Raw genomic sequence first — 25,911 nt, 5'->3', positions numbered from 1 at the left:
GTTCTTAGCTTGACCTGGCACGAAGACTCGGAGAGCCCCGTCTAAGAGCCAAAGGGGAGCCTCCCTGGCCTGGCCCGGCTCCTGACCCGCTCGCGCGGCCCAAGGACACGGACGGAGCCCGCGCGGGGGCCGCCTCTCTGCTGTTCGCTCCTACGGGCCCTAGGGGGCGCCGCGCGCTCCGCGGCCGGGAGGAGGCGCTGAGCGCTTCTCCTTCCCCCGCCAGCCAATGAGGGGGCTGAGCTCCCAGGATGCAGTGGTTATCAACACGGCGGCAGCTGCAGCAGCTGTGTGGCTCGCGCTGCAGAGGAGCAGGAGCTGGAGCCGCAGCCAGGCCGGGGCGCAGGTGCTGCAGAGCGGGGCCCAGCCCGAGGGTCCGAGCTGAGCGCGAGGCCGGAGCGCAGCAGCAGCAGCAGCCGCGGAAGCCGCGGAGGCGGAGGCAGCCCAGCGTGGGGCCGGCCCTGCGGGAGCTCACGGCGCCCCGGGCCCCCGCTCGGGGTTTTGGATCCGCGCCCTCCCGCGCCCAGCTCTGCCGGAGGAAGCCCCCGTGCGCAGGCAGAGAGCCGCTCCGGAGCCCGCTCGGCCGCGCCGCAACCTCCCCGCGGCCCCCGAACGAGACCCAGGGCCATGGCCGAGGCGGCCCCCGCCCCGGTAAGAGCCCGCCCCCAGCCCCTAGCCCGTGTCGGCGAGGAAGATAGACCCCTCCCCGGGCGCAGCTTCTCTGAGGGAGGCCGGGGCATGGCTCCGGCCCCCGGGGTCAGGGTCAGGCCCGAGGTCAGCTTGCACGAGTTAGTTCGGGAGCCTGGCGTCCCCCTGCCTCTTCTCTGCCTTGGCTCCTCGGCTCCCTCCTGACCTTCAGCTCCGCTCCCCAGCCCAGGACCACCGTCCCTCCTGACCCTGCCCGCGCCTCCCACGGGGCCTCCTGTGCTGTGCCCCACTCCTGCCCACCTGCTGCCCACACGTCTGCATCCGAGAGACGGAGCCCCCCTCCCGCCCCCCCGTGTCCGTGTCTCCCCTTATTGGGGCCAGCCTGCGTCCAGGTAGTCCGCCCGCGCCTTTCCGACGTCCTTTGCCAGCCCTGTCCTTAGGAAGGAAAGGGGCCTTCCATAATTGAGGCCGAGCCTTGGCATAGCTTGTGCATTTGGTACCAGGGAACTAGCTGTGTCCTGATGAGTGTAGGAACCACCACCATACAGAGAGGGCTTCAGGAGAAGTCTAGGGGATCCTGTTTGGGACGTTTTCTTGACTTGTCACAATTAAAGGGGAGACAACCACGGCTTCTCCCAACTTTGCTTGTAATGCCTCCGTCAGAGACCAAATCCCCGGGTGAAGCTGATGTCGGGCTGGCCTGTGGAAATTTTTCTAAGGTTTTTATTCCCTCAGTGCCTAGGAGGGCATTGTGGCACCTCCCAACTCCAGTTATCAGGTTGGGGTTCTCATCCAAAGGCTCTCAAACTATCTCTGTCTTTGTTTCTGGGTGGTTGGGCCCGACCTTCTGGAAGTGATTCAAGTTGGTTGGAGGCAGCAGAACTCTGAAGGGACAAGAAATTCACAGAACCATAGGATTTGAGAGCTGGAAGCATCTGACCAAATAAATATTTGGGTATGGTTCAGTTCAGTTTTGAATGAGGAAGGAGGCCTATTAATTGAAGAGGGCTTATTTCCCTGCCTGAGAGTGAGACTCCATTCCACACCCCTGGAAGGTTCTGGGGCTTGGATTTCACCCCTACTTTCAGGGGCTCCCCTGTCTTATCAACCAAATGAACTTTCCCATTTTGTCACAATTTATCCTAGCTGGAAAGGATCAAAAAAACCCAGTAATTGAAGGAAGAAGCTTCAGTGACTTTGAATTTTCAATTAGCAGAAATATCAAATACCAGGTCTCCCAGCACCTGAATCTGAGTGAGCAAGTTGGTAATCAGGAAGCATTTAGACATTGCCTCCTATGTATGAGGCATTATACAAGATGATGGAGACATACATAAAAAAATTAGGCAAGTTTCTCTTCCTGGAGGATACAGTATATTCACAGATAAGTAGTGGATGTATACAAAATGGGGTTGCTGCCGCTTGAGCTGAGCCATAAAGGAAGCAGGGGGTTCTAACACATGGAGTTAGAGAGGGTGGATGTGTAGAGGGAGAGCTTTTCAAACGTGGGAGACAGCCTTGGCAAAGACTGAAGATGAACTATAACATGCAAGCACTTAGAAGTAGGCCAGTTTGACTGGAACATAAAGTTCATGTGGGAGAATAATGTGTAATCAGCCCAGAGAGATAGAGTGGAAACTCCCCATTGCTAGAGTTTCTCAAACTAATGGCCACAAAACACTCTGGGGCTTAAAATAGGTGGATGAAATCCATAAATGTTGACTGTCTGAATGAGTGGGAGTGATGGGTCTAGGGGTTTGTAATTCTCCCAGTATTAAGAATAATTGAGGTGATTCTTAGAGAAAATAAAGAAATAAAACCTGTCTTCATGCTGAAAACTTTCCACAAATAAAAAGTGGTTTTGATTTACACTTCAATAATTTAGTGAAAAATAGCAATAACATTGACATTTTTTTCTTTTAGAACACCTATTCACATGGTACAGACTTAAACTTCTTTAGAAATGGTGATTAGGGGTCACAAGTGGAAAAAGTTTAAGAAACTCTCAAAAAGCATCTGTGTTACACAAGTCACTTCCCCTCTGAGCCTTTGTAAAATAAAGGGTTTGGACTAAATGGCCTCTAAGGCCCCTTCTGGTCTAAATCCTAATATGCTGTGGAGCACAGTTGGAGGAACTTGCAGACTCCTGAATCCAAATTCTTCTGCTTGAGTGTTAAGGCCTTCCCCATGATGGCCAGCACCATTTGTTCTTTGCTCCTTAACCTGCATTCTCTGCTTTAGCCAGGCTGATCGAATGATCCTGTTAACAAAGGTAATTCTTCACCTTAGTTCATATTATTTCATCCTGCTGCCCTTCACACTTGAAATGCTCTTTCTCTTCTTCTCCATTTTTCTAAGTTTTAGCCATCTTTGAATAGTCCGTTCTTTTCAACCTGATTTTTCTGAATTTTAAAAACACTTAGTCATTTATTTGGCACTTCATTCTTTTCTCATTCTTTTCGTGCATGTTAATTTTGTCTTTCCAAGTAGATTATGAGCCTTTTTAGGGTATCATTTATATTACCAAGCACAGGATGAGATGCTCAGAGAGTTGGAAGAGACCTTAACAATTATCCAATTCAGTCCTTAAAAATCAAGCCAACTCCTTATTGTGAGAAAGTAGACCCAGAGGAGTAAAGTGGCTTGTTCACAGGCATACTCTCTGTTAGTGTCAAACTTGAAACTGGCTCCTAAGTTACTTGATTAAATACTTCTTCTGCTGTACTATTTCTCAAAACATTGTTTTCCTTTGGAAAGTAAGCTCCTCGGGGGCGGAGCCAAGATGGCGGAGTGAAAGCAATGACTCACCCAAGCTCCTGGAAAAACTCCTCTGGATATCTCTGGGGGGAGAGTCTGACCAGACTTTGGAGGTGTAGAATCCAGTGGGTGACGGACTTTGACGGATTCGGAGCCCAGGCTGGACCAGAGGGTCCACGGGAGGGATCTGTTCCGCGGGGGTCTTACCCGGCGCACAGCGCGGCGCGGTCAGCGCGGCAGGGCGGAGGGGACCAGAGGAGCCCCAGAGTGGCGGGCGAGACCAGCGGAGCAGGAGATAAGCCAGGCCGAACCGGTGAGAGCCGCTGAGTGCCAGACATCAGCGCAGCAGCCCTTGAAATCTTCAGCCTGAAGACGGACTTCAGTGGGTCACTACTTGAACTTCCAGGAACTGGGATGGCAGAGTGATCAGTAAGTGCTCTCTCTTCCCCCCTGATGACCGTGAGGGAACCATAAAATTCTTCCCCAGATTAATCCTGGATCAGCGGGAACAGCAGAAGGGGGCGGGTGGTCTCATAACACCAGAGGCTGGAAAGGTGGCAAAGGGGGATTCTTCCTACGGTGGCGGAGACGGCTGGAGGGACAGACGACCCAGGGCAGAGAAAATTCGCACTGAGACCCAGGCAAGCCTCAGAGCTGGGAGACGAGCCCCAGGAGGGGCGGGAACACGCATTAGCTTCTAGGCGTGCCCCAGCCCTCCAGGGGAAAAGGGAAGACAATAGGGAAGCTGGGATCACCATCCCCTGACCTTGCATTTGCCTCAAGTCAGCTGAGGAGATATCCTGAGACCAGACCACCCCTCCCACACACCTAACAAGCTAACCCCAGGGTTGATCGGGGAAACAAAAAACAAAAGCCTGCTTTTAGCCTAGACACACATCAGCTCAACTTAAAGATCTGTACCTTCTGACTGAAAGAACCAAAAGCTACAACACTCAGCCAACATCATGAATCGGAAAAAGCAGACGAAAAGTGAAAAAACCATAGAATCTTTCTATGGGGATAAGGACCAAAACACAAACACCAAAGAGGTTAGAGCTGAGACTGTACTTCCATCTGAAACCTCAGATGGGACTATGAATTTTCTCGCAAGCACAACTAGAGTACCTGGAACATCTGAAGAAGGATATAAAAGAAAAACTGGCCAATGATTTTAAAACTATAAAAAAAGAATTCACTGATGAGAACATCACCCTGAAAAAGGAAAGTAAGCTCCTCAAGGACAGGACCTGTTTCTTTTCAGTCTTTGTGTCCCCATGCACCTAGAGTAGTGCTCCATAATCATTCATGAATGATTATGGAGCCACAGCAGGAGCCAGATAGTCATGAGAAGGCCTGGCAGGGAAGGGGGAGAGCCCAGAACAAAGTCAGTATTTAATAAGTGCCTGTTGAATGAAAAATATACATATCAGGTTCCAGTTTAACTGCCTTGAATTTTGGCCATATCCTGCCAACCTCTTTCATGTCAGACTTGGAGACTGGCCCAGAGATCCCCCAAGAGGTATCTACTGGTAGTGTCAAAACTTTGAGACATCAAACTCAAGTTCTCTAATATCAGTTTGAAGATCCTACACTAGTTATCTTCTTTCCCACCCCTATTCTGCCCCCTCCAAACCTATTGTATCTCCATTGTTTACTGGTGGATTAATGCCTTAATTAGGAAGGGACCATGGTATAGTAACAAGAATATTTTTTCTTAAACTCATATATGTGGGTTCAATTCTCAACTCTAATACTAAGCTGTGTGATCATGAATAAGCCACTCAACATCTCAGAACCTCAATTTCCTCATGTAAAATGGGGATAGTCATACTTTCCCTATCTCACTTGGTTATTATAAGGAAAGTACTGTGTAAACATTAAAGTACTACATTTCCATGTTTCACTAAAATTACCATCTCCATATCAATCTGTGTTCTGCTCCCTCCCTCAAAGTCTTCACCAGTTGATCCCTTCTGTGAGTGAATTGTCCCGTTATAACCACATCCCACGGCACAGCTGTGTGTCATACCAGGAAATTACTTTGTGTAGTTTATTTACAACTTGGTTCTAAGTAAAGTGTAACCTGAGCCACATTTTAAAGGTATTACGGCAACTTTCTTTGAATCCTTTTTAATATATCATAGACTAGCTCCTGATTTCTATTTTTATATATTGAGATTCTTATTTTTTAGGTTTTTTCTTAAAATTTATTTAAATTTTCTTCTTCTTCTTTTTTTTTTTTTACTGACGTGTCATCCACAAACGTGAACATTTCTATAGACAAAGAACAAAAGAGGATTGTGTGTGAAACTGAACATCAGTTATATATCTCATGCATTGCATGATGGGGGTCTTCTTTTCTGGTGGTACACTGCTTTGATATCCTTTACTACTTCGTGTATGTAATTTATTATTTGTAGTATTCTGTGGCCTAATTTCACGTACCCTACTTTGGTTACCTTTCAAAGAATCTGCAGTTTTGCTTTCTGAGAGACTATAGTATCCCATGATTCAAAGCCATGAAGTAACACTGGAAGAATGTTGGTGTTGTGAAGTGTGTAGCATTCATATACCCAGTGCTCAGCACAGTGCTTTGCATAGATTAAGTGTTTAGTAAATGTTTCATGCATTCATAATGTTGGGGGTTTTGTTAAGGGGAAGCTTAGGGTTATTGAAAGCTCTAGATCTAGCCTGTTTCCTTCCTCCTCCCTTTTCTCCTCTTCCTTCTTCTCCTCAATTCTGAGGTCACTTTGTTGTCCATCATCATTGTCTGTCTAAAATACGTATACTGTTGAACCAGCTATATAGGTTGTCTAATTATGTATTTTAGTAATTAAGAGGTTTTCTTTATCCACTTTTCTTTTTCCTATGTTAGACCAAATTCTAACACTAACAAAATTTATTTCAGGCTCTCAGTAAAATGATCATTATCCATCTAGTGCTTCTTGAGAGTTCTACATGCTAGGAGTTGTTGAGCACATGACCTGGTTCCTCATCTCAAGGAGCCCTCTCTGGGGGCAGTCATTACACTTCTAGGCTAGCCCAGGCTTCTCTAAAGCAGCTAAAAGCATGATCATACCTCCTAAAGGAAAGTCATTGCTATTTAAGCCAGTATTTACTAAGCAGTAAGTAAGAGAAAATGAATGAGGTTGAAGGGAAGGCATAAAATTACAAAACAAAAACAAAAGCCTACAAATAGCCATCAGTTTGAGGCTTTCCGTTTTGATCTTATGTCCTTCTCATAGGACGCTGCTTGTCTTTTCATTTTAGGCTGAAAATTCTTACAGGGAAGGGAAACCCTTTTATAATCTCTTACCTGTTCTGTACAGTGAGTGTTTAGTAAATGAAGTCAATTGTGTACCAGGGGCTGTTTGAACGTAGTGGTCCTGGAAAGGAGGTAACATGCACGCGTGCGTGTGTGTGTGTGTACTAGCTAATGTTATTATAGATGGTATAAAGCTTATTGACCCTTTTTATGGATGAGGAAACTGAGGCCCAGATAGGTAAAATATACTAGTGTAAAATCTTAGCCATAGTGTGGTCTCAAAATTATAGACTCTCAAAGCCCAAAGGAGCCTTTGAGAGCAAGAGCAATGAGTTAAGAGACAGGTTCTAAGATGTGAAGTGAGTGACTGCCCAGCTGGAACTTGAACCTGGGATGGTGGTCCCCAGCCAGTTTATTCCAGTGGCAGCACTGCCTCTCAGGGTCTTCCCTTCTTGAAACTGGGACTCTGCTTCCGTAGCTCAGCCATGGTTCTAGCTACTGTCTCTTTGTTGCTGATTATGGGCAATGGAGATGACTTCCTCCTACCTTCTCACCCCAATTTGTTTCTGTCTCTCCTTGTGTTAAGTCTCAGGAATGGGACACCAGCATACAACACCCAGCGCCTCCAGCATCTCCTACAGTCCCTCAACGAGAAGCCCAGATCCAGTCAGCTGAGATCTCACTGCTGGCTATCCTGGCTTCCATTCAGGCTGTGGAGCAGAAGGTGGAGTCCCAGGCTGCCCGCTTACAGACCCTGGAAGGGCGGACAGGGACGGCGGAGAAGAAGTTGGTTGATTGTGAGAAGACGGCAGTGGAGTTTGGGAACCAGCTGGAGGGCAAATGGGCTATTCTGGGCACCTTGCTTCAGGAGTATGGGCTACTGCAGAGGAGGCTGGAGAACATGGAGAACCTGCTCAGAAACAGGAATTTCTGGATCCTGCGGCTCCCCCCAGGCAGCAAGGGCGAGGTCCCCAAGGTAATCTTCTGTTGGATATAGCTTAGTACATAATGTTCTCAAGAGGCCCAGAGCCAGCAGAAGGCAGAATTCTTTGTTCCTAATACTAGTCAACCAGTTATTCCAAAGATCTTTGGGATATTTGGGGAGAACAGATATAAACATCGTGGGCAGAAGAAAAGGAAGAGCTTTGATGTTGGAGTGTGTACAGAGAGGTGTGCTAGGAACTGACCATAAAGTAGAGAAGAAACCTGTAAAAACCTGTAAGTAGCCTTCAGCTTAGAGGTGGACATGGGGAGGTCATATGGAACAGGAAAAGCAAAATTCAACCTCAAGCAGCTTGAGGCCTAGTGGGGATGAACACTTATTTACTGGAGTTTTATAAAAGAGCCCAAGAAATCACCAGATGAGACTCTGAAATGGGGGTCTCATGTACTATTTTCCAGGTCCCTGTGATTATTGAAGATGTGGCCGTGTATTTCTCAGAGCAGGAGTGGGGGAACCTGGATGACTGGCAGAAGGAGCTGTACAAACATGTGATGAGAGGAAACTATGAAACATTGGTGTCCTTGGGTAAGGAGCAGCTGTCTTGGTGTTAAGAGCTCTGGAGTCTTTATAGAAATAAATCCTGTTTTAATTTTTGCCTACTGACTTAGCTACTTAAATTGGAATCCTATAGTTGAGACATAAAAAGGACTTTGAAAGAACATCCAATACACGTAAGGTGAGAAGCAATGATTTGCTCAGGGTTACACAAGGTTAAAAAAAAGGAGAATACAGAAAAAGCCTGGGACTCCTGCCTGTAGCATAGTGCTATTCCTGTTTTTCTGTGGGTAGTTATTTGTATACCTGATTTATTTCCCTGTACTATGCTGTGAGCTTTCGAATGAGTAGAAGCCTTGTCTTGTGTCTTTGTATTTCTCAGGGCTTAGCAGAGGGCCTTATCCATCATATGTGTTTGATAAATGTTGGCCAAATGTATGGTTGGTGATGAATCAACTCTTAACAGCGACTTATTAACCTCTTTTCATTTGAGAACCTTACAATCCACGTCTTCCACTCAATTAAAATCATGGTAGCTCCTTTCTTTCTCATTGGGTTTCAAAGCCTGGTTCACGGTCTTTCTCAACTCCTACCCTCAAACTAGGGGATTTCAACATGTATGTTGACACTCTCAAACACCACAATTACCACGTTTCTTAACCTGCTCACTTGCCATTACCTACTCCCCTACCCCACCTCAGCCCTATACAAACAGGGTCATACCCTAGATTTTGCCATTACCCACAGATATACCACCTCTTCATTCAAGAACTCTAAAATCTCATCTGATCATAATCTATTGGCTTTCTACCTCCCTGTGCCTTCCTGTACCAAACCCTACTCTTTCTTCATCGATGCCGTGACCTTCAGTCCTTTAACCTCTCAGTTCTCTCTCAAGCTGTAACCTCTGCACTAGCCACTCCCTCCTCTTCTCCCCATGTTGACCCACTGGTGAACCAGTTCATCACTATACTGTGTCTTCTCCATTTGAGTCCTCAGACCCCTCATTATGCCTGTTGTGCCCTGCCAGGCCTTCAGTTACTCTCACCATCTGTTATCTTGACTATTGCACTTGTGCTACTCAACAAAGACAGAGAAAATCATGCAAACATTCTGACTGCGTCCTCTACAAATTGATGTTCTACAGTCTCAACCGAGCCCTCACTGTTCCTACACAGTCCCCCTCCACAGCAGCTCTTTCAGATCTTTTCATTCCTCCCCAATGACTCCTCCCTTCTTCCCCCAAGCTGAGAACCTTGCCCCATATTTTACAGGAAAATTTGAATTCATTCACTATGAATGCCGCCTCTTCCTCATCTGTCACTCAGGTGCTTTCCGCTACTATTTCCTCATTCACTCCTACCTCATATAATTTCACTCCTTACCAAGACTAATCCCTTCTTGTTCAAGAGATCCTATTCCCTCTCATCTCCTCCAGCAGATTGCCCACTCTGTCCTTCCCACGCTTCCACTTATTTTCAATCTCTCCCTCTTTACTGCCTTATTCCTGGCTGCCTACAAACATGCCCATGTCTCTCCCGTCCTGAAAAAGCCCTTACTTGATCCTTCCACCTCAGTAACTATCACCTTATGTCTCTTCTCCCCTTTGTGGCTAAACTCCTTGAAAATGGCTGTCTACAGTAGACCTCCACTTTCTGTCCTCTCACTCTCTTCTTGACTCCTTACAGCATGGCTTCTGATCTCATCATTTCACTGAAACAGCTTTTCTAAATTATCAGTGGTCTTCTGATGGGCCAGATCCATTGGCCTTTTCTCAGTCCTCATTCTTCTTGACTTCTCTGTATCCTCTGATGCTGTTGGCCTTCTTCTCCCTGATATTCTCTTTCTCCAGGTTTCCAGGACATCTCTTTCCTGGTTCTCCTACCTAAGCTCTTTCTCAGTCTCCTTTGCTAGATCTTTCTTTATCTAGCTCTTGCCTACTGATTGTGGGTGTCCCACAAGGCTTTATTATGGATCCTCCTCTCTTTACTGCTTCACCTGGTGATTTCATCCACTCCCCACTATGCTATTGATTCTCTAATCTACTTATCCTTCCCGAACCTCTCTGCTGATTTCCAGTATCATATCTCCTACTGTCTTTCATACATTTCGAACTGGATGTCCACTAGACCTCTTAGGCATATAAATAATGCCTAATGACTGACTGACTTGGGCTGGGGGAGGAGTAAAGGGAGAGAGTAGAAATTTAGTTTCCCTTTTCAATATTGTGGTCCAAGCTCAGTGATCTGCTCTTTCCCAGATTACATGGATAAAAAACCACATGGCTGTGTTTGTGCTATTTGAAATGTGGTTAGGATCAGAAGATGACTGTAGACCCCTCAATTACTACTTATGAAGGCTGACCCATGGGGCATATGGACAAGATAAGAAACAGTGGGACATAGAGAAAACCTTAAAGGCCTAAGTTCCTGGATTTCTTTCCCCATAAAGTAATTGGGATACATGAAGAGCCTTGTGGTTTTCCCTTCTTAGTTTCCTGCTCATCCTGTTTGACTGTTAGAAAATTAGAATCTATGACTTCAAGTTCCAGATGTCACCTGTCCGGCCTAGAGGCTGATGGGCTACCCGAGTCTTACCTTACCTGTCGTCCAGGTCTTCGGTTGGCCAAACCGGATAAACGTATTGAGAGAAGAGACTTTCCAGAGTCAAACAAGGGTTAGGCTTTATTCAGGGTCTTGGTTAGATGTGCACGGTGAATTCTTCATCAGGAGAGAGGAATCCTCCTCCTCCCAAGGAGGCAAAGATCGTACAGCAAGCGAATGGGAGTGGGAGAGGGGAGGGACCCTCTGCCCTCTAAGGGCCCTTCAGCGCAAAGAGCGCCTTCAGGCTTTCCTGACCCTACTTAAGCTCTCCCGCCGCATAGTTTGCACGTGAATACCGGGCGTGCTCTCAGCCCTTAACTTAGTCAACAACAGGTGTGCTCAGACCCCGGGGCCAAACTCCAGGGTGGGATGCTCTCCCCAGCACGTATCCCACAGAGAAGAGGCTCCCACAGAGAAGAGGCGGAGATGCACAAGATAGCCCGTGTCTCACGCCTCAGTTCCCAGCTATTCCCTGGGGGGCCTCATGAGAACCCTAAGGTTTAGAAGTCCTCACCTTTACCTGCCTGAGACTGTCCACATGAAACTGAGCTTACACCCCCAACAGTCACCAACCTAGGTCATCGTCCTTCCTAACACTTCACCTTATTCCTTACCAGATTATGCCATCTCCAAGCCAGATCTCTTATCTCGCATTGAGCAAGGGGAGGAGCCCTGTAACCAAGAGCTCTCAAACACAGAGGAAAGAGAGAACCCAGTCCATCCCAGTGCTGGTGAGTACCTCTGCTACTGGAGGGGATGGAAGAGGAATCTTAGTCAGCTACTGGCAGTACCATGCCATGGAAAGAATTGGAATACCGGGTTCTTTCAGAGAGGAAAGGGACTGAAGAAGCTATTTCATCTTACATATGAGAAAACTTGAGTCCTAGAGGGTTGTTTTGATTTTTTTTTTACCCAAGATCATACCACTAGAGTCAGAGCTAAAACTGGAATCCTACGTCTCCTTACTTCTAGTACATTGTTCTTCTTATTACGGGAACCAGATGTTCTAACTTGGGCAAGTCTTTTAATCTTTTGGGACCTAGGTTTCCCTATGTGAAATTTTTGAAAAAAATTATTGATGACATAATCTCTTAAGATTTCTTTTAGATCTAAAAATCTAGCATTTGATCAAACACCATGTTAATAAAAACCAAAGCCATAGTTTTTTCCCTTGTATGACCTGGTTAGTTTTGTTCACTAACCTAGCCATATGCTTATTGTAAATCTCTCCCATTATTCAAAAGGGGTAACAGGACTATTGTCTTATTCCTAGACTATGGGTAGAATTTCTCTCAAAGAAGATTGGAACATGACTTCTTGGGATGTTTCTTTTCTTTTTTAGTTTTTTAGTATGAACTTAATCAACAAATGCATTCATCTCTGTATACAAGTAACTTTTGTTTTCCTTCTGTGTGTGTTTGAAATGTCCTATTGATTCTCTTTTTTCTTTCCATGTTTGTCACTACTCACTAACTGGCTCAGCACACCCAGGTAAGAAGCTTTTTCTTGTAAATATGTGTAGTTGAGCAAAATAAATCAACATGATGGTCATGTCTGAGAATATATGTTTCATTTTATATCTCTAGTCCCTCACCTTTCTGTCAAGAGCTAGATGGTGCAGTGGATAGGGTACCAAGCCAGGAAGACCTGCTTTTGAATCTAGCCTCAGACTCTTCCTGGCCATGTGGCCCTGGGCAAGTCACTTAACCTCTGTCTTAATGTCCTCAGCTGGAAATGGGGGTAATAATCCAGGGTGAGGATCAACTGAGGTAATATTTATTTTCAGCACTTAACACAGCACCTGGGAACAGACTAGACATTTGATAAGTGTTTCCTATCTCCCTCCCCCTCATCAGTCTTTTAAAGTCACGATTGGTAGCTTCTTTTGTCAGCATTCTGAGATCTTTCAGTTTTCTCCTTTCGTTAGTGAATTTGCTGCGTAGATTGTGCCATTGATTCTGTTTGTTTCACTCTGCTTCAATTCATAGAAATCTCTCCACATTTCTCTCGCTTCTGATATTTGTAGAATTCATTCATCAGCAAATTAAAGCTCATTGGGTAAATGCCATTAGGATTTTTGAAGGAGTTGTAACTTGTGTGATTGGAAGAAGGGACAGGGTTACACAGTACAGCGAGTGTTGCCTGCAAAGTCTGCTCTTTGGGAAACCTTGGGCAGACCACTTAACATTCATGGGTCTCAGTTTCCTCGTTTGTTTAAAATTATAAAAATAAAGGAGTTGGACTAGATGTGGCCTCTGAGGTTAATTCCAGCTCTAGATCCATAGTCCTGTGATTCCCTGAGTCTGAAGAGTAGTTTCTATCAGTTCTCAGATTTTCTGTGGTCTTATAGCAGCTCCTTCAATCAGTCATTTGGTTTTAATAAAATCACGCCTCATTCATCCTTTGTCATTTGGTAGAGGAATGCAAAGAACCAAATGTGTCTGGACAGCTAGACCTATTCACTATAGGACAGGGTGAAAGTTCTGACTTTTTATATCATGCCATGTAACATATTATAGACATCTTGATTTATTCCATGAAATTTTTTCTTTTTTTGCTCATTCTTTTTATTTTTAAAAATTGTATTGATATGTTTTGTTTTTATGTCACCTATATTTCCCATTATAGCTTCATTTCCACCCCTTTACAGAGATCTGTCCCTTATGTTAAAGAATAAAAAGGACAAACTTCTCAGAACTAGCCAACATATCAAAAAAGCATGTTACATGTAGTATCCCACATCTGTAACCCCCCTGCTTTTCACAAGAATGCAGAGTGAGTGTCTTCTTGTATTTCTTTGTGGCCAAGCTGGCTCTTCATAATTTCAGAAGATTTTTTCCTTTTACATTTTTGTAGTTATGTGCACATTGTACTGGTTCTACTTCACCTTGTTGTGGTCACATGTCATTCCATGCTTCTGTTTTCATCATATTCATCAGGTCTTACAGCATAGTAATATTTGATTACTTTCATGTGTCATGATTTGTTTAGTCATTCCCCAGTCAGTGGTCATTTACTTTTATTTCTTGGCTACCATAAAAATCAGCAAGTCAGCAAGCATTTTTTTTTTTAAATCAGGAAAGCTTTTATTAACTTTTACTTTCATTCCCCCTGAATAAACAGGTAGCTCCTGGGGGAGTGCTGCAGTTATTCAGAGCAATGCAAACCTTCTTATACTGTTCCAATTCAAATCTCCCGCCTCACTATAAGTTGGCTAAAAGAACCCTCCTGAAGACCTCACTTCATGTCCTCCTATCTGATAGGCTTCCCCTCAAATAGCTTGTCAAGCCTGCACACAAGTTTCTGACCTTTTACCTGACCATGCTAGTTCACACCTCTGATTAGCTGCTATCACTTTCAGCTGGAAGTTTTAACCCTGTGGAAACAGAATTCCTTTTTTTGTTTGTTTGTTTCCCACAAATTCCCCGCCCCCCTTTTTTTTAGTCAAAACTTGTTCCCACACCTAAGTCCAATCAATACCTCTTCACTCTCTTTCTCATATGAATTCTTCTCTTCATCTCTCTCCCCTTTAAATGAATATGGGAAGGGAGCATGGTTGATCATCACATTGACTAATTAGGGGGCAGTCCCCTTTTATAGGTACAGACACAGAGACTCAAATGAAAAAGGTAAATCAATGAATTGTCCTTTTAGAAATTCCATCTCATACAGCCATCTGGGGAGGAACATCATCATGTGGTACAGTTTTCTGGTCTGGATGCCTATTCAAGCTGTCTTCAGCGCAGCATTTCAGCATCTCCTTTTCCTTTATCTTCCTGTAGAAATCCATTTCTCCTACAAAAGTGACCTTGGTACAGTTTTAGATTGCCATTCCTTGGCCTTATACCCTTCTTACAAAATCAAAATTGGAATCTTGGCCAATTGTCATGTTTAAGAAATTCACACTAGAACCCAGTTTTTACATTTTACATTAATCCACTATTCGTTCCCCATCAGGAGGATGAGATTTCACTAAGGAATTAATAACAGGCTGTAATACATACATAAATACAATAAGTAATTGACCAGTACATATGAAGTCATAAAACAATTTCAGCTTCTGGTCATGTTATGCTTCTTTTAAAGCATTTGCAAAATAGACCACAAACGTTTTTGGTTTTTTTGGTCATAGATAATTTACTACAAGATTCATTTTAATAATACAAAGTTTCCATAGACTTGCAAAACCTGAAATGTTTATATAATTACGAAGCTATTCCTTTAACCTAAGTTAATGCAGTAAATAAGTGCAAACTATAACACTGAAGGAAAAAAGGACCTAATTCTGCCAATATAAAAATAAGTTTTATTTTTAGCCTTTATAAAGGATGCATGTATTTTAAACATTGACAGATTGTTTTAAGTTAACAAAAAATAATCTGTCAATCTGTCTTTCCCTGAACAATTCACTTATGCTATGAATATGGCACAAATGTTAAAAGTATGTTGTAAATAATAACACCCAATAACCTCATACAAACCTAGCAAGTTTGTATTTCTCTTAATTCTAAAGGAAGGCATACTGTCTGTGGCATACTGTCTATAAATTTATCCCATCCCTTGAAAAGAATGAGTAGATAGATATTTTCTTCTATAGTAAGACTGATTCTGCTACAAAAATATCATACTTCATGATGGGAAATCAGAAAGTCATAAGGCAACCAATATTCATTTATGCCCCAGTTAAAAGACAGATTAACTTAGTAAGAGGGGGAAAACATAATAAGACAGTAGTGGTTCTTATGAATTTTTACATTCTTCTTTGGTTGTGAAAGCAACAATTAATATGTCAGTGATGAATGTTTTCTTTCTACACAACATACTTCTTACTACTAATAAAAGGAGGGAGGGTAGTATAATAATGAAAGGGTTGGGTTTGTCATGACTGTAGTGAAGCACCTGCTCTGGGCTTCTAAAGTATGCACAAACATGTTAAGGAAACAAGTTTTTACACCTAACCAAAAAATGTGATAAAGGATATCATGCTTCAGGAGTATTCTGGGGAACTGTCATGGTAAAAAGCAATGGGTTTCACTATGCTAAGGTAGAAGGCAGAATCAGAGGTAATGGAGGTAGAAGGTGAGGCTTGATGTAAGGAAAGACTTAGCTAAGCTGAAGCGGACCAAGCTGACTCTTCAAACAGTTGGCTCTCCCTCACCGGACATCTTCAGCAACACTTGAAGGGCATATTGTAGAAGAGATTCCTGAATAGTAAGGGTATAACCTAGAAGAACCTGGAAGTCCTTTCCAGACCTCAACTAATACACCAATTCCTTTCTCCTCATCCTTATACACTCAAGTAGAAGGATCACTAGTGTGCGTTTCTTTTCTTGGTAGCTTAAATTAAAATATTTAAACATTCTTCTTCAAATATGACTTATTAATACATTCTTTTAGAACTGTACAGCAAATATTACTTTATAGGGCAGAACAGATAGAGATTCTGTAAATCTGTATGAGCGGAATATTTACTAGGAATGCTTGAGAGTTCTATAGTACAATTATTTCTTCTTCAGTCAAATCAAATAGAACTAGGCCACCTCCGGCATTTCCTTATCGGAGTCATCTGATCCATCTTGGCTCTATTTCCCCCAAATCTACCTCTGTAGACACAATATCTTTCTTTTTATCATTGTTAGAAATTCCATCATTAGCACAAAATTTTCTCATCTTAATATTTGGCAGTTTCTTCAGATCATTATCCCATTCCCTGAAAGTTCTCGGATGTTTTGCATTCACAGCATCAGGAATTTCCATGCCATAGCCTTCGTAGCGTTTCTGCTCACGTTCTACCATCTGTTTGATGACTGTTTCTTGAGAGAAGTGCCTCCTTCCCTGTCTGCCTTTGATGCCATTCTGTAACTCAATCTGTTCCAGTTCACTGTCGAACCGATGTAAATAACTCTTTATTAGTTCACAGGCATCTTTCTTTGTATACTCTCTTTTGTGAGGATCAAGGTGACTTTGAAACCATTGCAGTTTCTTACCTATAATGTTTAAACGCAAAGTCTTCTCATTCTTCAACTTTTCCTTCCTCTCTTATTTGTGAGCTTCTTGATTAAGTTGAGCTGCTTTTCTGCTATAAAGATGTAAAACTTTTTTCTGTTGTCCTGAACTCTTCCCCTTCAGTGATTTTGGCATGGTGACATAGGTGTCGCCTCCAAACCTCTCAGACTGCTCGTGTGGCACCCCCAAATAGCCCCAAACTTCTCGGGAACCCATGTGCTCTAAACCTTTTTTCTTTTAACATTAATTAACTGTAACAAAGCTGAGACAAGAATAGCATTAACTAAGTATGCTAACTTCACAAGCTCTCGACCTAATTATCTACACACACACGCACACACGCACAAACACACGTATCAGATGTCAAGGCTAAATAGTTATAGTTGGGCTAAAATCCTAAGCTTACTCTTAGAGTTACATCTTAATTTCAGGTGTTCCCATATCAATCTATTATTTAATAGATCTGGTATTGTGCTTACAAAACTTTTGATTATAGGAATTTTCCATTAAGATTAGGAATATGGCAAGGGAACAGCATTTCCATAACTTCATGTCAATTCCAGGCAGGAGTTGTGTAGATTCTGCAAGAATTTTTTTAAGCACCTTTTCTGTGCTAGGGAGTGCCAAGGGAGACAAAAAACAGTCCTTTCAGTGAGCTCACAGTCTAAAGGGGGAGCAACATGCAAATAACTGTATAGAGGCAAGACATATACAGGATGAACTGGCAATCCTCAGAGGGTTGACACTGAGATTAAGAAGGACTGCCAAAGTCTTCTTGCAGAACGTGAGACTTAGCTAAGATTTGAAAGAAGCCAGAAAAGCCAGGTGTGGAAATGACAATTCCCAGCCAGTGTTTGTAGGTAAATAACAGCCAGGAGACCATTGTCATTGGATTGTAGAGTACATGGGAGTGAGATGTAAGAAGACTGGAAAGGTAGAAAAGGGGCTAGGTTATGAAGAGCTTTGAAAACAAAACAGATTCTGGAGATAATAGGAAGTTTGTTGAGTGAAGTGGTGACATCATCAAACTTTAATTAAAAATCAGTTTGACACCTGAGTGGTGCATGGATTGGAGTAGAGAGAAATTCAAGGGAGAGAGACTAACTACCATCTGATGGCTATTGTGGTATTTGAAGCAGTGAGGGCCTGGACCAGTGTGGTAGCAGTCCATGAGGGGAGAAAGGGGCATCTAGAAGTAACATTACAGAGGTAGAAACAGTAGGGCTTGGCAACTTAATGGATTGGGATGTGACAGAGAATGAAGAGTAAGGATGACATGTAGGTTTTGAGCCTCAGTGACTAGAAAGATAGTGATGTTTTCAACGGTAATTGGGAAGTCAGAAGGGAGGATTTGGGGAGAAAATTATCGAGTTCCATTTTGGAGATGTTGGTTTTAAGATACCTGTGTCCATCCAGTTTGAGATGTCTAGCAGGTAGCTAGAGGTTTGAGAGTGAAGGTCTGGAAATAGGTTAGCACTGCATAAATAAATCTGAAAAACTGCTTAGAGAGATGATAATTGAATCCATGGGAGTTAATGAGATCACCAAGTAAAATAATATAGAGAGAGTAGAGCAGGAGAACCCAGGACAGAGCATTGACAGATAATTTTGGTTAGATGAAGAGAGAGTAAAGGAGACGAGAAGTTGGATAGGTAGGAGACCTAGGAGAGAGTTGGATCCCAGAAACAGGGAGAAGAGAGTATCAAGAAGAAGAAAAAGTGCATACCTTTTGACCCAGCAATATCCCACTTGTATATAGACGATAAAAATGGGAAAAGCACCCACATGTACAAAAATGTTTCTAGCAGCTCTTTTTATGGTGGCGAAGAGTGGAAATTGAGAAGATATCCATCATTTGGGGAAATGACTGAACAAGTTGTGATATATGAATGTAATGCAATATAATTGTTCTGTAAGAAATGATGAGCAGGCGGATTTCAGAAAAGCCTGGAACGACTTACATGAACTGATGCTGAGTGAAGTGAGCAGAACGAGGAGAACGTTGTACACAGTAACAGCCACACTGTGTGATGACTGACTTTGATAGACTTAACTCTTCTCGGTAATGCAGTGATCTAAGACAATTTCAAAAGATTCATGATGGAAAATGCTATCCTCATACAGAGAAAGAACTATGGAGTCTGAATGCAGATGGAACCATACTATTTTTCCTTTTTTTTTTCTTTCTTGTGGTTTTTCCCTTTGGTTCCAATTTTTTTTTTTTTTTTTACAACATATTAATGTGGAAATAGGTTTAATTTGGTTGTACACGTATGACCTATATTAGTTCACACACTGTCTTGGGGAAGGAAAGGAGGAGAAAAATTTAAAACTGAAAACTGAACATAAATATTTTATTTTTTAAAAAAGAGGAGGAGGAGAGCAACAGTGTCAGGGGCTGTGGAGAGGTCAAGAGGGATGAAGGTTGAGAAAAGGACATTAGATTTGGCAGTTAAAAGATCATTAGTGACTTTGGAGAGAGCAGGTGAATGATGAGCTAGGAGGCCAGGCTGCAGTTAAGAGAGTGAAAGGAAGGAAAGTGGAGGTATCTTCTCCAGCAGAGTAGCCACAAAAGGAAGGAGAGTGGGATGATAGCTAGCAGAGATGGATGAATCAAATGAGGGTTTTTTAAGAATAGAAGAGACATGGGCATGTTGGTAGGCATTAGGAAATAAGCCAGTAGACAGAGTGTTTTGAAGATTAGTGAGAAAATAGGGATGATAGAGGGGCCCTTTTTTGTGGAAAAGATGGGTTGTAATGGAATCATTTGTGAGTGTAGAGAGGCTCGCCTTGGCAAGGCAAAAGCCTGTTTCTTCATATGAAATAATTTTAATATATTTTATTCATAAATATTTGTGTGTATTTCATATATTTTTATTCATAAACTATTTTCATATATTCCTGTCTCGGCTACAGGAAAAGTAGAGAAAGATATCTGAAAGATGTGATGTGAGGAGGAGGGGAGAAGAGGTAACTCTCAGTAAATGACTCCAGTTTTTCAGTAATATATGAGGGAAGGTTGTCAGCTGAAGGCATGGAGGAGAGGGAGCCATGGGAGGTTTGAGGAAGGATAAAGATTTGGAAAATAGGCTTTGTTGGTGGGATAGTAAGTTAATAAGGGAAGTGTAAAAGGATTGTCTTGCTTCAGGGAGGGCCCAGGTGCAACATAAAATTGTAGTAGTGCTAGTCACCAAAGATTTGTGATTTTTTTTTTCCCTATAGCTTCCTTCAGCAGCCCATGAGCAGGAGTAGAGGCAGCTGTAGTGGGAATAATCTAAAGCTGGGGATTGACAGGGCAAGATCTTCAATAGGATAAAGGGACAAGGGACTTGAGACAGGGTAGAGGTTCATCATGAGGTCAGAATGGAAAAGAGAGGCGAGTGTAGCCAGTCCAAGGGTGATGGCTTGGGAAAGAACTGCAGGGGGAGGGATGGGAGGTCTTAGTGAGGACAAAGAGTAGTGTATGAGGTTGCAAGTCAGGAGAGGAGAAAAGCCAGTTGATTATGGTCAGATATGGGGAATTTCAGAGATCTTGAAAATGGAGGTGGTGCTTTTGTGGGTGTTGATAAGATCAAGGTTATGACTGCATCAGTTCATTTAAGTTGAAGTGTTTTTCTCAAGGTAAGCTGTTCTGTTTAGCAGAACTTCGACTAGCATCACCTGCTGACTGGCAGCCCAGTGTGTTTTTCTGCCATACCACACTTCACATCATCTGAAATCAAATCTGAAATTTGGTCTATTTAGTGTATCTGGGAGATTCCATGTTGCCTGTAAGGCATTGGGGCAATCATGTGCTGAATCATTTGCCTTGCTGTTTTGTGTCTGGCCTCTAGCTGCACCCATTGACAGCATGGTCCATAGAGTAAAAAAAAGCCCAGTGATTTGTAACCCTTAATTCATTCTCTCCCCTGCAGAAACAAGTACACTGGTTTCTTCTCAAGACGTACTTCCGTGGATTAAACAAGAAGGAGGATGTGGGAGGAATCAGCAGAGTCTACAAGAGAGTGAGATTTCCACCGATCTCTGCACAGGTAAGGGTTGAATCTCTTCTCCCTCTAATTATGGTGTGTCTACTGTGGGTGAGAGGAGCCATCAGGAAGGCATCAAATCTGATGTCCATGGCTCCCAAGTAGTTGTGTTTAATATAGCAAAGCCAGCACATCTTGGGAAAAATGCTCCTTTCATAGCCCAGCAGATGTTGCCTTTCTCCAGGAATTTCCACTTGAGTTTTCCCAAGGAACAAGTCCTTACAGGAAGGAACCTTGGAGCTCATCTAGTCCAGTCCCCTCATTGTAAAATGAAGATAGTGGGGCAAGATAACTTAACCATGGTCACAGTGACTCTGAGTTGCCTTTTTACTTCAGAAGTAATTCCTAGGTTGAGTTTTAAACTTTGAACTTAGAAATCTTGCCCAGGGTCCATGCCCCACCTCACTATGGGGAAGAAAGAAAACGTTTTGAACCTGAAAGCCAATACCAATATCTCTGTATCTTGTTTGCCTTGTTTGCTGTGGGCTCCTTTCTCAGGGAACTTGACTTAATAGGTCATTATTTCAAGATGAAAGTTGCCTTTCACTTGATGTCTTTGTTGAACAAATTTAAGTGTCTTTGTGCCAACCCTGTGTTAGTCTTTGGCTGTGTGTGTGTGTGTACGTGTGTGTGCATGCGCATGCACACACATGCATGCATGCGCATGCACACACATGCATGCGCATACATGTAAGACATGGAGCATATCAGTTGAGGGGGTGGTACAATAAGATGGTCCCTGCCTTCAAGGTACTTAGTCTAGGTAAGGAGATGAGACTAATGTATGTGGAACATATGAAGTGATAATACCAAAAAATCACAAAGATTTTTCCAAAAAAGTCACATGATTAATAGCTATCCATAAGCCACAGACAAGTTCCATAGGTGCTTAAAGGTGCATGACTATGAAGTGGCGGCTTCTAAGGAAGGCCTTGTGGAGAAGACAGAACTTAAGCTGGGCCTGGAAGGATGAGTAGGATTTAGAGAATGAAGAGGAAAGGGAAGGACACCCCAGGGACAGTTATAGAGTGGTCTGTTAAGAGAGAGGGTTATAAAGCGGAAAGATTGGTATGGAGAAAGTAGTGGAAGATAAAGGTAGAGTGAGATGAAATTCTGGGAGCCTTGAATGCCAGGGCTGCATTACCTCTCTTTGACTGGGATTATAGAACTACAAGATAAAAGAGGGGAATGAGTCACTCCAAACTCACTGGGCAAACCAGAGGCAGAAGTGATTCATACGTGCATGTGTATGTTGTGTGTGTGGTGTGTGTGTGTGTGTGTGTGTGTGTGTGTGTGTGTTTTCTCCCAGCAGAGGACTGGCTGGTCAGTAAAGAAAAGGAAAAGAGCCAGGAGAAAGGTTCTAAGGACCTGGAGCCAAGTTGGGTTCTGCAGGGCCGAGACAAGGAGAGCCTTCATCAAACCCCTGATCTGGGCCTAGGAGGGGGGTCTTGTGAGAACCCTTGCAGTTCATCCCTTCTAAGAGGTCCAGCTGGCAAATCTGCCCCATGGGAGCGAGACTTCAGTGCCCTTCCTCCCAGTTCCTACTGTCCAGATGCTCCAGCATCAGTTTCAGTGGAAAGGCCTTATCCCTGTGCTGAATGTGGCCAGAGCTTCAGCCGAAAGGAGCACCGCACACAGCACCAGCAAGCCCTCCATAGCCCTCGTCCCTTTGCCTGTCCCCAGTGCCCTAAGAGCTTTGCCCAACAAGCCACTCTCACCAGCCACTACCGCATACACACAGGTGAACGAGCCTATACCTGTGCCCAGTGTGGGAAAAGCTTCATCCACCAGTCTACTCTTACTACACACTACCGGACCCACACTGGTGAGAAACCCTATCCCTGTGCAGAATGTGAGAAGCGTTTCAGCCGATTGTCAACCCTTTTGGAGCATCGGCGGACCCACACTGGTGAAAAGCCTTACCAGTGCACTGAATGTGAACGTCGCTTCAGCCGCTTATCCACGTTGGTGGAGCATCGACGGACCCACACTGGTGAAAAGCCCTATCAGTGTGCTGAGTGTGAAAAGCGTTTCACAAGGCTGGCTAACCTGACAGTGCACCAGAATACCCACTCTGGCGAACGCACCTACAAGTGTGCCCAGTGTGGTAAACGCTTTGCCCAGAAACCCAGCTTCTTGCGCCACCTCCGCAGTCACACACAAGAGAAGCTATACCCATGTGGGCAGTGTGGTAAGAGCTTCATTTGCCGCTCCTGGCTGGTTCGGCACCAGGGCAGCCATGTTGGTGAGCTGCCCCGTCCCTGCACTGAATGTGAGAGGGGCTGCCCACCATCTAAAGACCCTCCTGCTGGCCCCCTTGGGAGTGGAGGCCAGGAGAGACTGCAGACTTCTGAAGGCCTTTTGGGAAAACATGATGGAGAAGGTACTAGGACTGGGCAAGACCAAAAGGGGCGCCGAGGGCCCCGAGAACAAGGGAGTGATGCCCAAGGGAGCCTTGGGGAACCAATGCACAACCCACATTCCTATGTGAAGATGGAGAATGTGGGCTAGCATCCTTGGAAGAACCCTGCCCAGGGTTGAGGGCCAGGTGGGGTAAACTCACTTTCCTCCATGGAGAATTGAAAACTCCCTCTCCTTGGAAGGAAACTACAGGACAAGGACATAGTGTCTCTGGGCATGAATGACCAAATTTTCTCAGGAAGGAAAACTAAGGATAAAGGGATGATGAAGCACTTGAGGGGGTTTCTTTCTGCAAGCCCAGGAGATGCACTGAATGGGAGCAGCCCTCCCAGTGGAGCTTTCATTATACTCTGGACTCACCAAACTGACTGCAGTGACTCCAGGGGAGTCGATCCCAGATGGGTGGGACGGGAAGACAGACTGCTCTCCTCACTGTTCTGAGGTTGGAAGCTCAGGCCTGTGGTTGCTATTTCTTTTGAAACCACCCTGAGTTTTTAAGAGAAATAAACTTTTAACTATGCAGATTTTGAAGCACTTCCTCAGAGTGGATTGAAGGTTTCCCAGTGGCAAGTTTTCTAATTTACTGGTTCCTGTCATCTCATGCTTAAATGACCACTGTGGGGACTGGTGCTGTTCCTTTGTACCTCTGTACCCTTCACTAATCCCTATCTTGCCATGCAGCACAGGACTGGAGGGTTTTGCCTTCTCTTACATGTGAGTAGATGGGTGGTGGTTGCCAGAGCTCTCTAGAGGAATTAACTAATTCCTCCTGTGCCGCCTGGCTTAGCCAGTCAGGACACATGGCCTCAGCATTGATACCTACTTGATTTGCCTTCTAGCTCCCTCCTCTATGAAAGAAGAGATTGTACTAGATGACCTCTAGGTTCCCTTACAGTTTTGAATCTATGATCCTGAGAACTCTTCCTGAAAGTATGCTCGTCATGTTTGCTCCTGGTAGTGCCCCTGTATACTCACAGGCCTTCTCTGAAGGCATCTGAAGTTTCCCTAAGGATGAGCTTTAGCTAGCAGATTTCTGATTCCAAAGTAATTATGGTCCAGCTGCAGGTGGGCCTGGAGCTCATACCACATTGACTCCTGGTTCTGTAGATTTTTTTCCTCATCTGTATTTGAGATTTTTATCCTTTAATAAAGCCCAGTTTTTTGTTTTGGGTTGGGTTTGTTTTTTTTTTTAACCTGTTCTAAAAATAACTTACTTCTGGCATCCATGTGACCTCAAGGATAGTGTCATCATCTTTGGTTCCTGTGTTCCTCCCTCCAAGGGCTAAAAGTGAAATTCTCGTTGTTTTAGAGTTCATGTACCGCTACTACTGGACTACCCAATGCTTCCCTATTTCTAGCCTGAGAGGTGCCCCTTATTCTCAGCCCTCTTACATATTAGGAGATGACTGACAGATCTGAACGCAATGACTAACCAAGCCTCTCCTAGCTCAGGTTACCAGGTTTACCCACCTTGCTAAGTTCTCTCCTATGCGTCATCCCCTCAAGCGGCCTCCTTCCTAGAGAGGAATTGTTTTTCCAGAATTCTCTCCGTATACTTTCACACTAGAAAATAATCACACTGGTCTAGTTCTGTGTTATGGCTGTCAGGGACATATTAGCTATCTGCCTTTTGGAGGAGATTATATATGCACATAAAAAAAAAGTAACAAGAGCTATTTGAGTACCCATCCCAAGGATTTAAAGGGCCTCTCCCACTTTTAAAAAATGTCCTTGACAGATTTTAGGCCTATAGTGTTTGGGATATCTAAGAGTGAATTTGAACAGATAACCAGTTTGGGACTCTAGCAATCTTGTCAAGTTGCATTACCACTACTTTGCAGGAAATCTTTGCCAAAGCTGGATTGATTGACCCAGTCAGTTAAAGACTTGCCTGTGCTGTACTCGCAGCCTCAAACTTTGTCTGGTTTTCCAGCGGCCACAAGGAACTCTTCACTTGGCAATTAATCTTGAGGGTAGCATTGAAATCTGTCTATGTGTTGGGTGCATATACTGCTTTGTTTTTTAAGAACAGGTAGGAAGAGTTGCTCTCTATTCTCGTTGTCCATCCCTTTCCTGCTTCTGGGACATTGTGGGAAATACTAGCAAAACTCCTCATCTTGAGATTGCATGGGGGGGACAATCCAACATTTCTTCTTCCATTGCTTCATGGTGTTAGAGGCATTTGTATGTTTGTCTCATAGGCAGGCAGCAATGTTTTGGAACTTCCATGGATTGGTTAATTGTTGTGTATACTTACAAATTCTGTAATTAGGCAAAGTATTTATGCAGTTTTGAGGTTGAATTTCTCTGCTTTGCTTGTTCTTTTGATGGTAATTTCTTATTTATGATGCAGTAACTGTGTTTTTGACTGCAGGATCTGAACAGTGGTTAAATAAAGCTATTTTCAAATGTGCACATTCTTTGAAGTTTTTGTTTTGTTTTTTTTTTAATGCTTACAGTGGAGAGACTCTAGGGGAAATGGCAGATATTTTGTCCTAAGAGCATATTAAGACAAAGAGAACTCAATTCAGTTCCTCAAATTTTTATTTGTTTTTGGCTCTGCAAGGGAGAACAGAATGTCAGTCTCGTGTGACTTTTTTCATGGCATTGGGTAAGTTTGGCAAAGTACCCTTCCAATGTGCCTCAGCCTCTGTGGTTGGACCCATCTACCTCCTAGCAACCACTTCC

General features: G+C 43.8%; 1 protein-coding gene and 1 pseudogene across 2 annotated transcripts; one reads left to right on the top strand and one right to left on the bottom strand.

Moving 5' to 3' along the window:
* The first annotated feature begins 209 nt into the window (after positions 1-209).
* Positions 210-25,636, top strand: LOC140533065 (zinc finger protein 783-like). Of its 2 annotated transcripts, XM_072652387.1 has the most exons (7): positions 210-648; positions 7,254-7,643; positions 8,069-8,195; positions 11,386-11,499; positions 12,251-12,259; positions 20,689-20,805; positions 22,112-25,636. In XM_072652387.1, exons 1-7 carry the CDS (start codon positions 625-627, stop codon positions 23,311-23,313), a joined length of 1,983 nt encoding a protein of 660 aa, XP_072508488.1. In that variant the 5' UTR covers positions 210-624; the 3' UTR covers positions 23,314-25,636. The 2 variants fall into 2 exon arrangements, with proteins under 2 accessions (XP_072508488.1, XP_072508487.1); XM_072652386.1 differs by lacking the exon at positions 12,251-12,259 and having other exon boundaries at positions 236-648.
* Positions 16,166-17,086, bottom strand: LOC140533071 (translation machinery-associated protein 16 pseudogene; annotated as a pseudogene).
* Positions 25,637-25,911: the final 275 nt, after the last annotated feature.

Source organism: Notamacropus eugenii, chromosome 3 (assembly GCF_028372415.1).
Source record: "Notamacropus eugenii isolate mMacEug1 chromosome 3, mMacEug1.pri_v2, whole genome shotgun sequence".
In the NCBI taxonomy this organism is placed as follows: domain Eukaryota; kingdom Metazoa; phylum Chordata; class Mammalia; order Diprotodontia; family Macropodidae; genus Notamacropus; species Notamacropus eugenii.
This window is presented reverse-complemented; position numbering and strand designations above follow the sequence as displayed.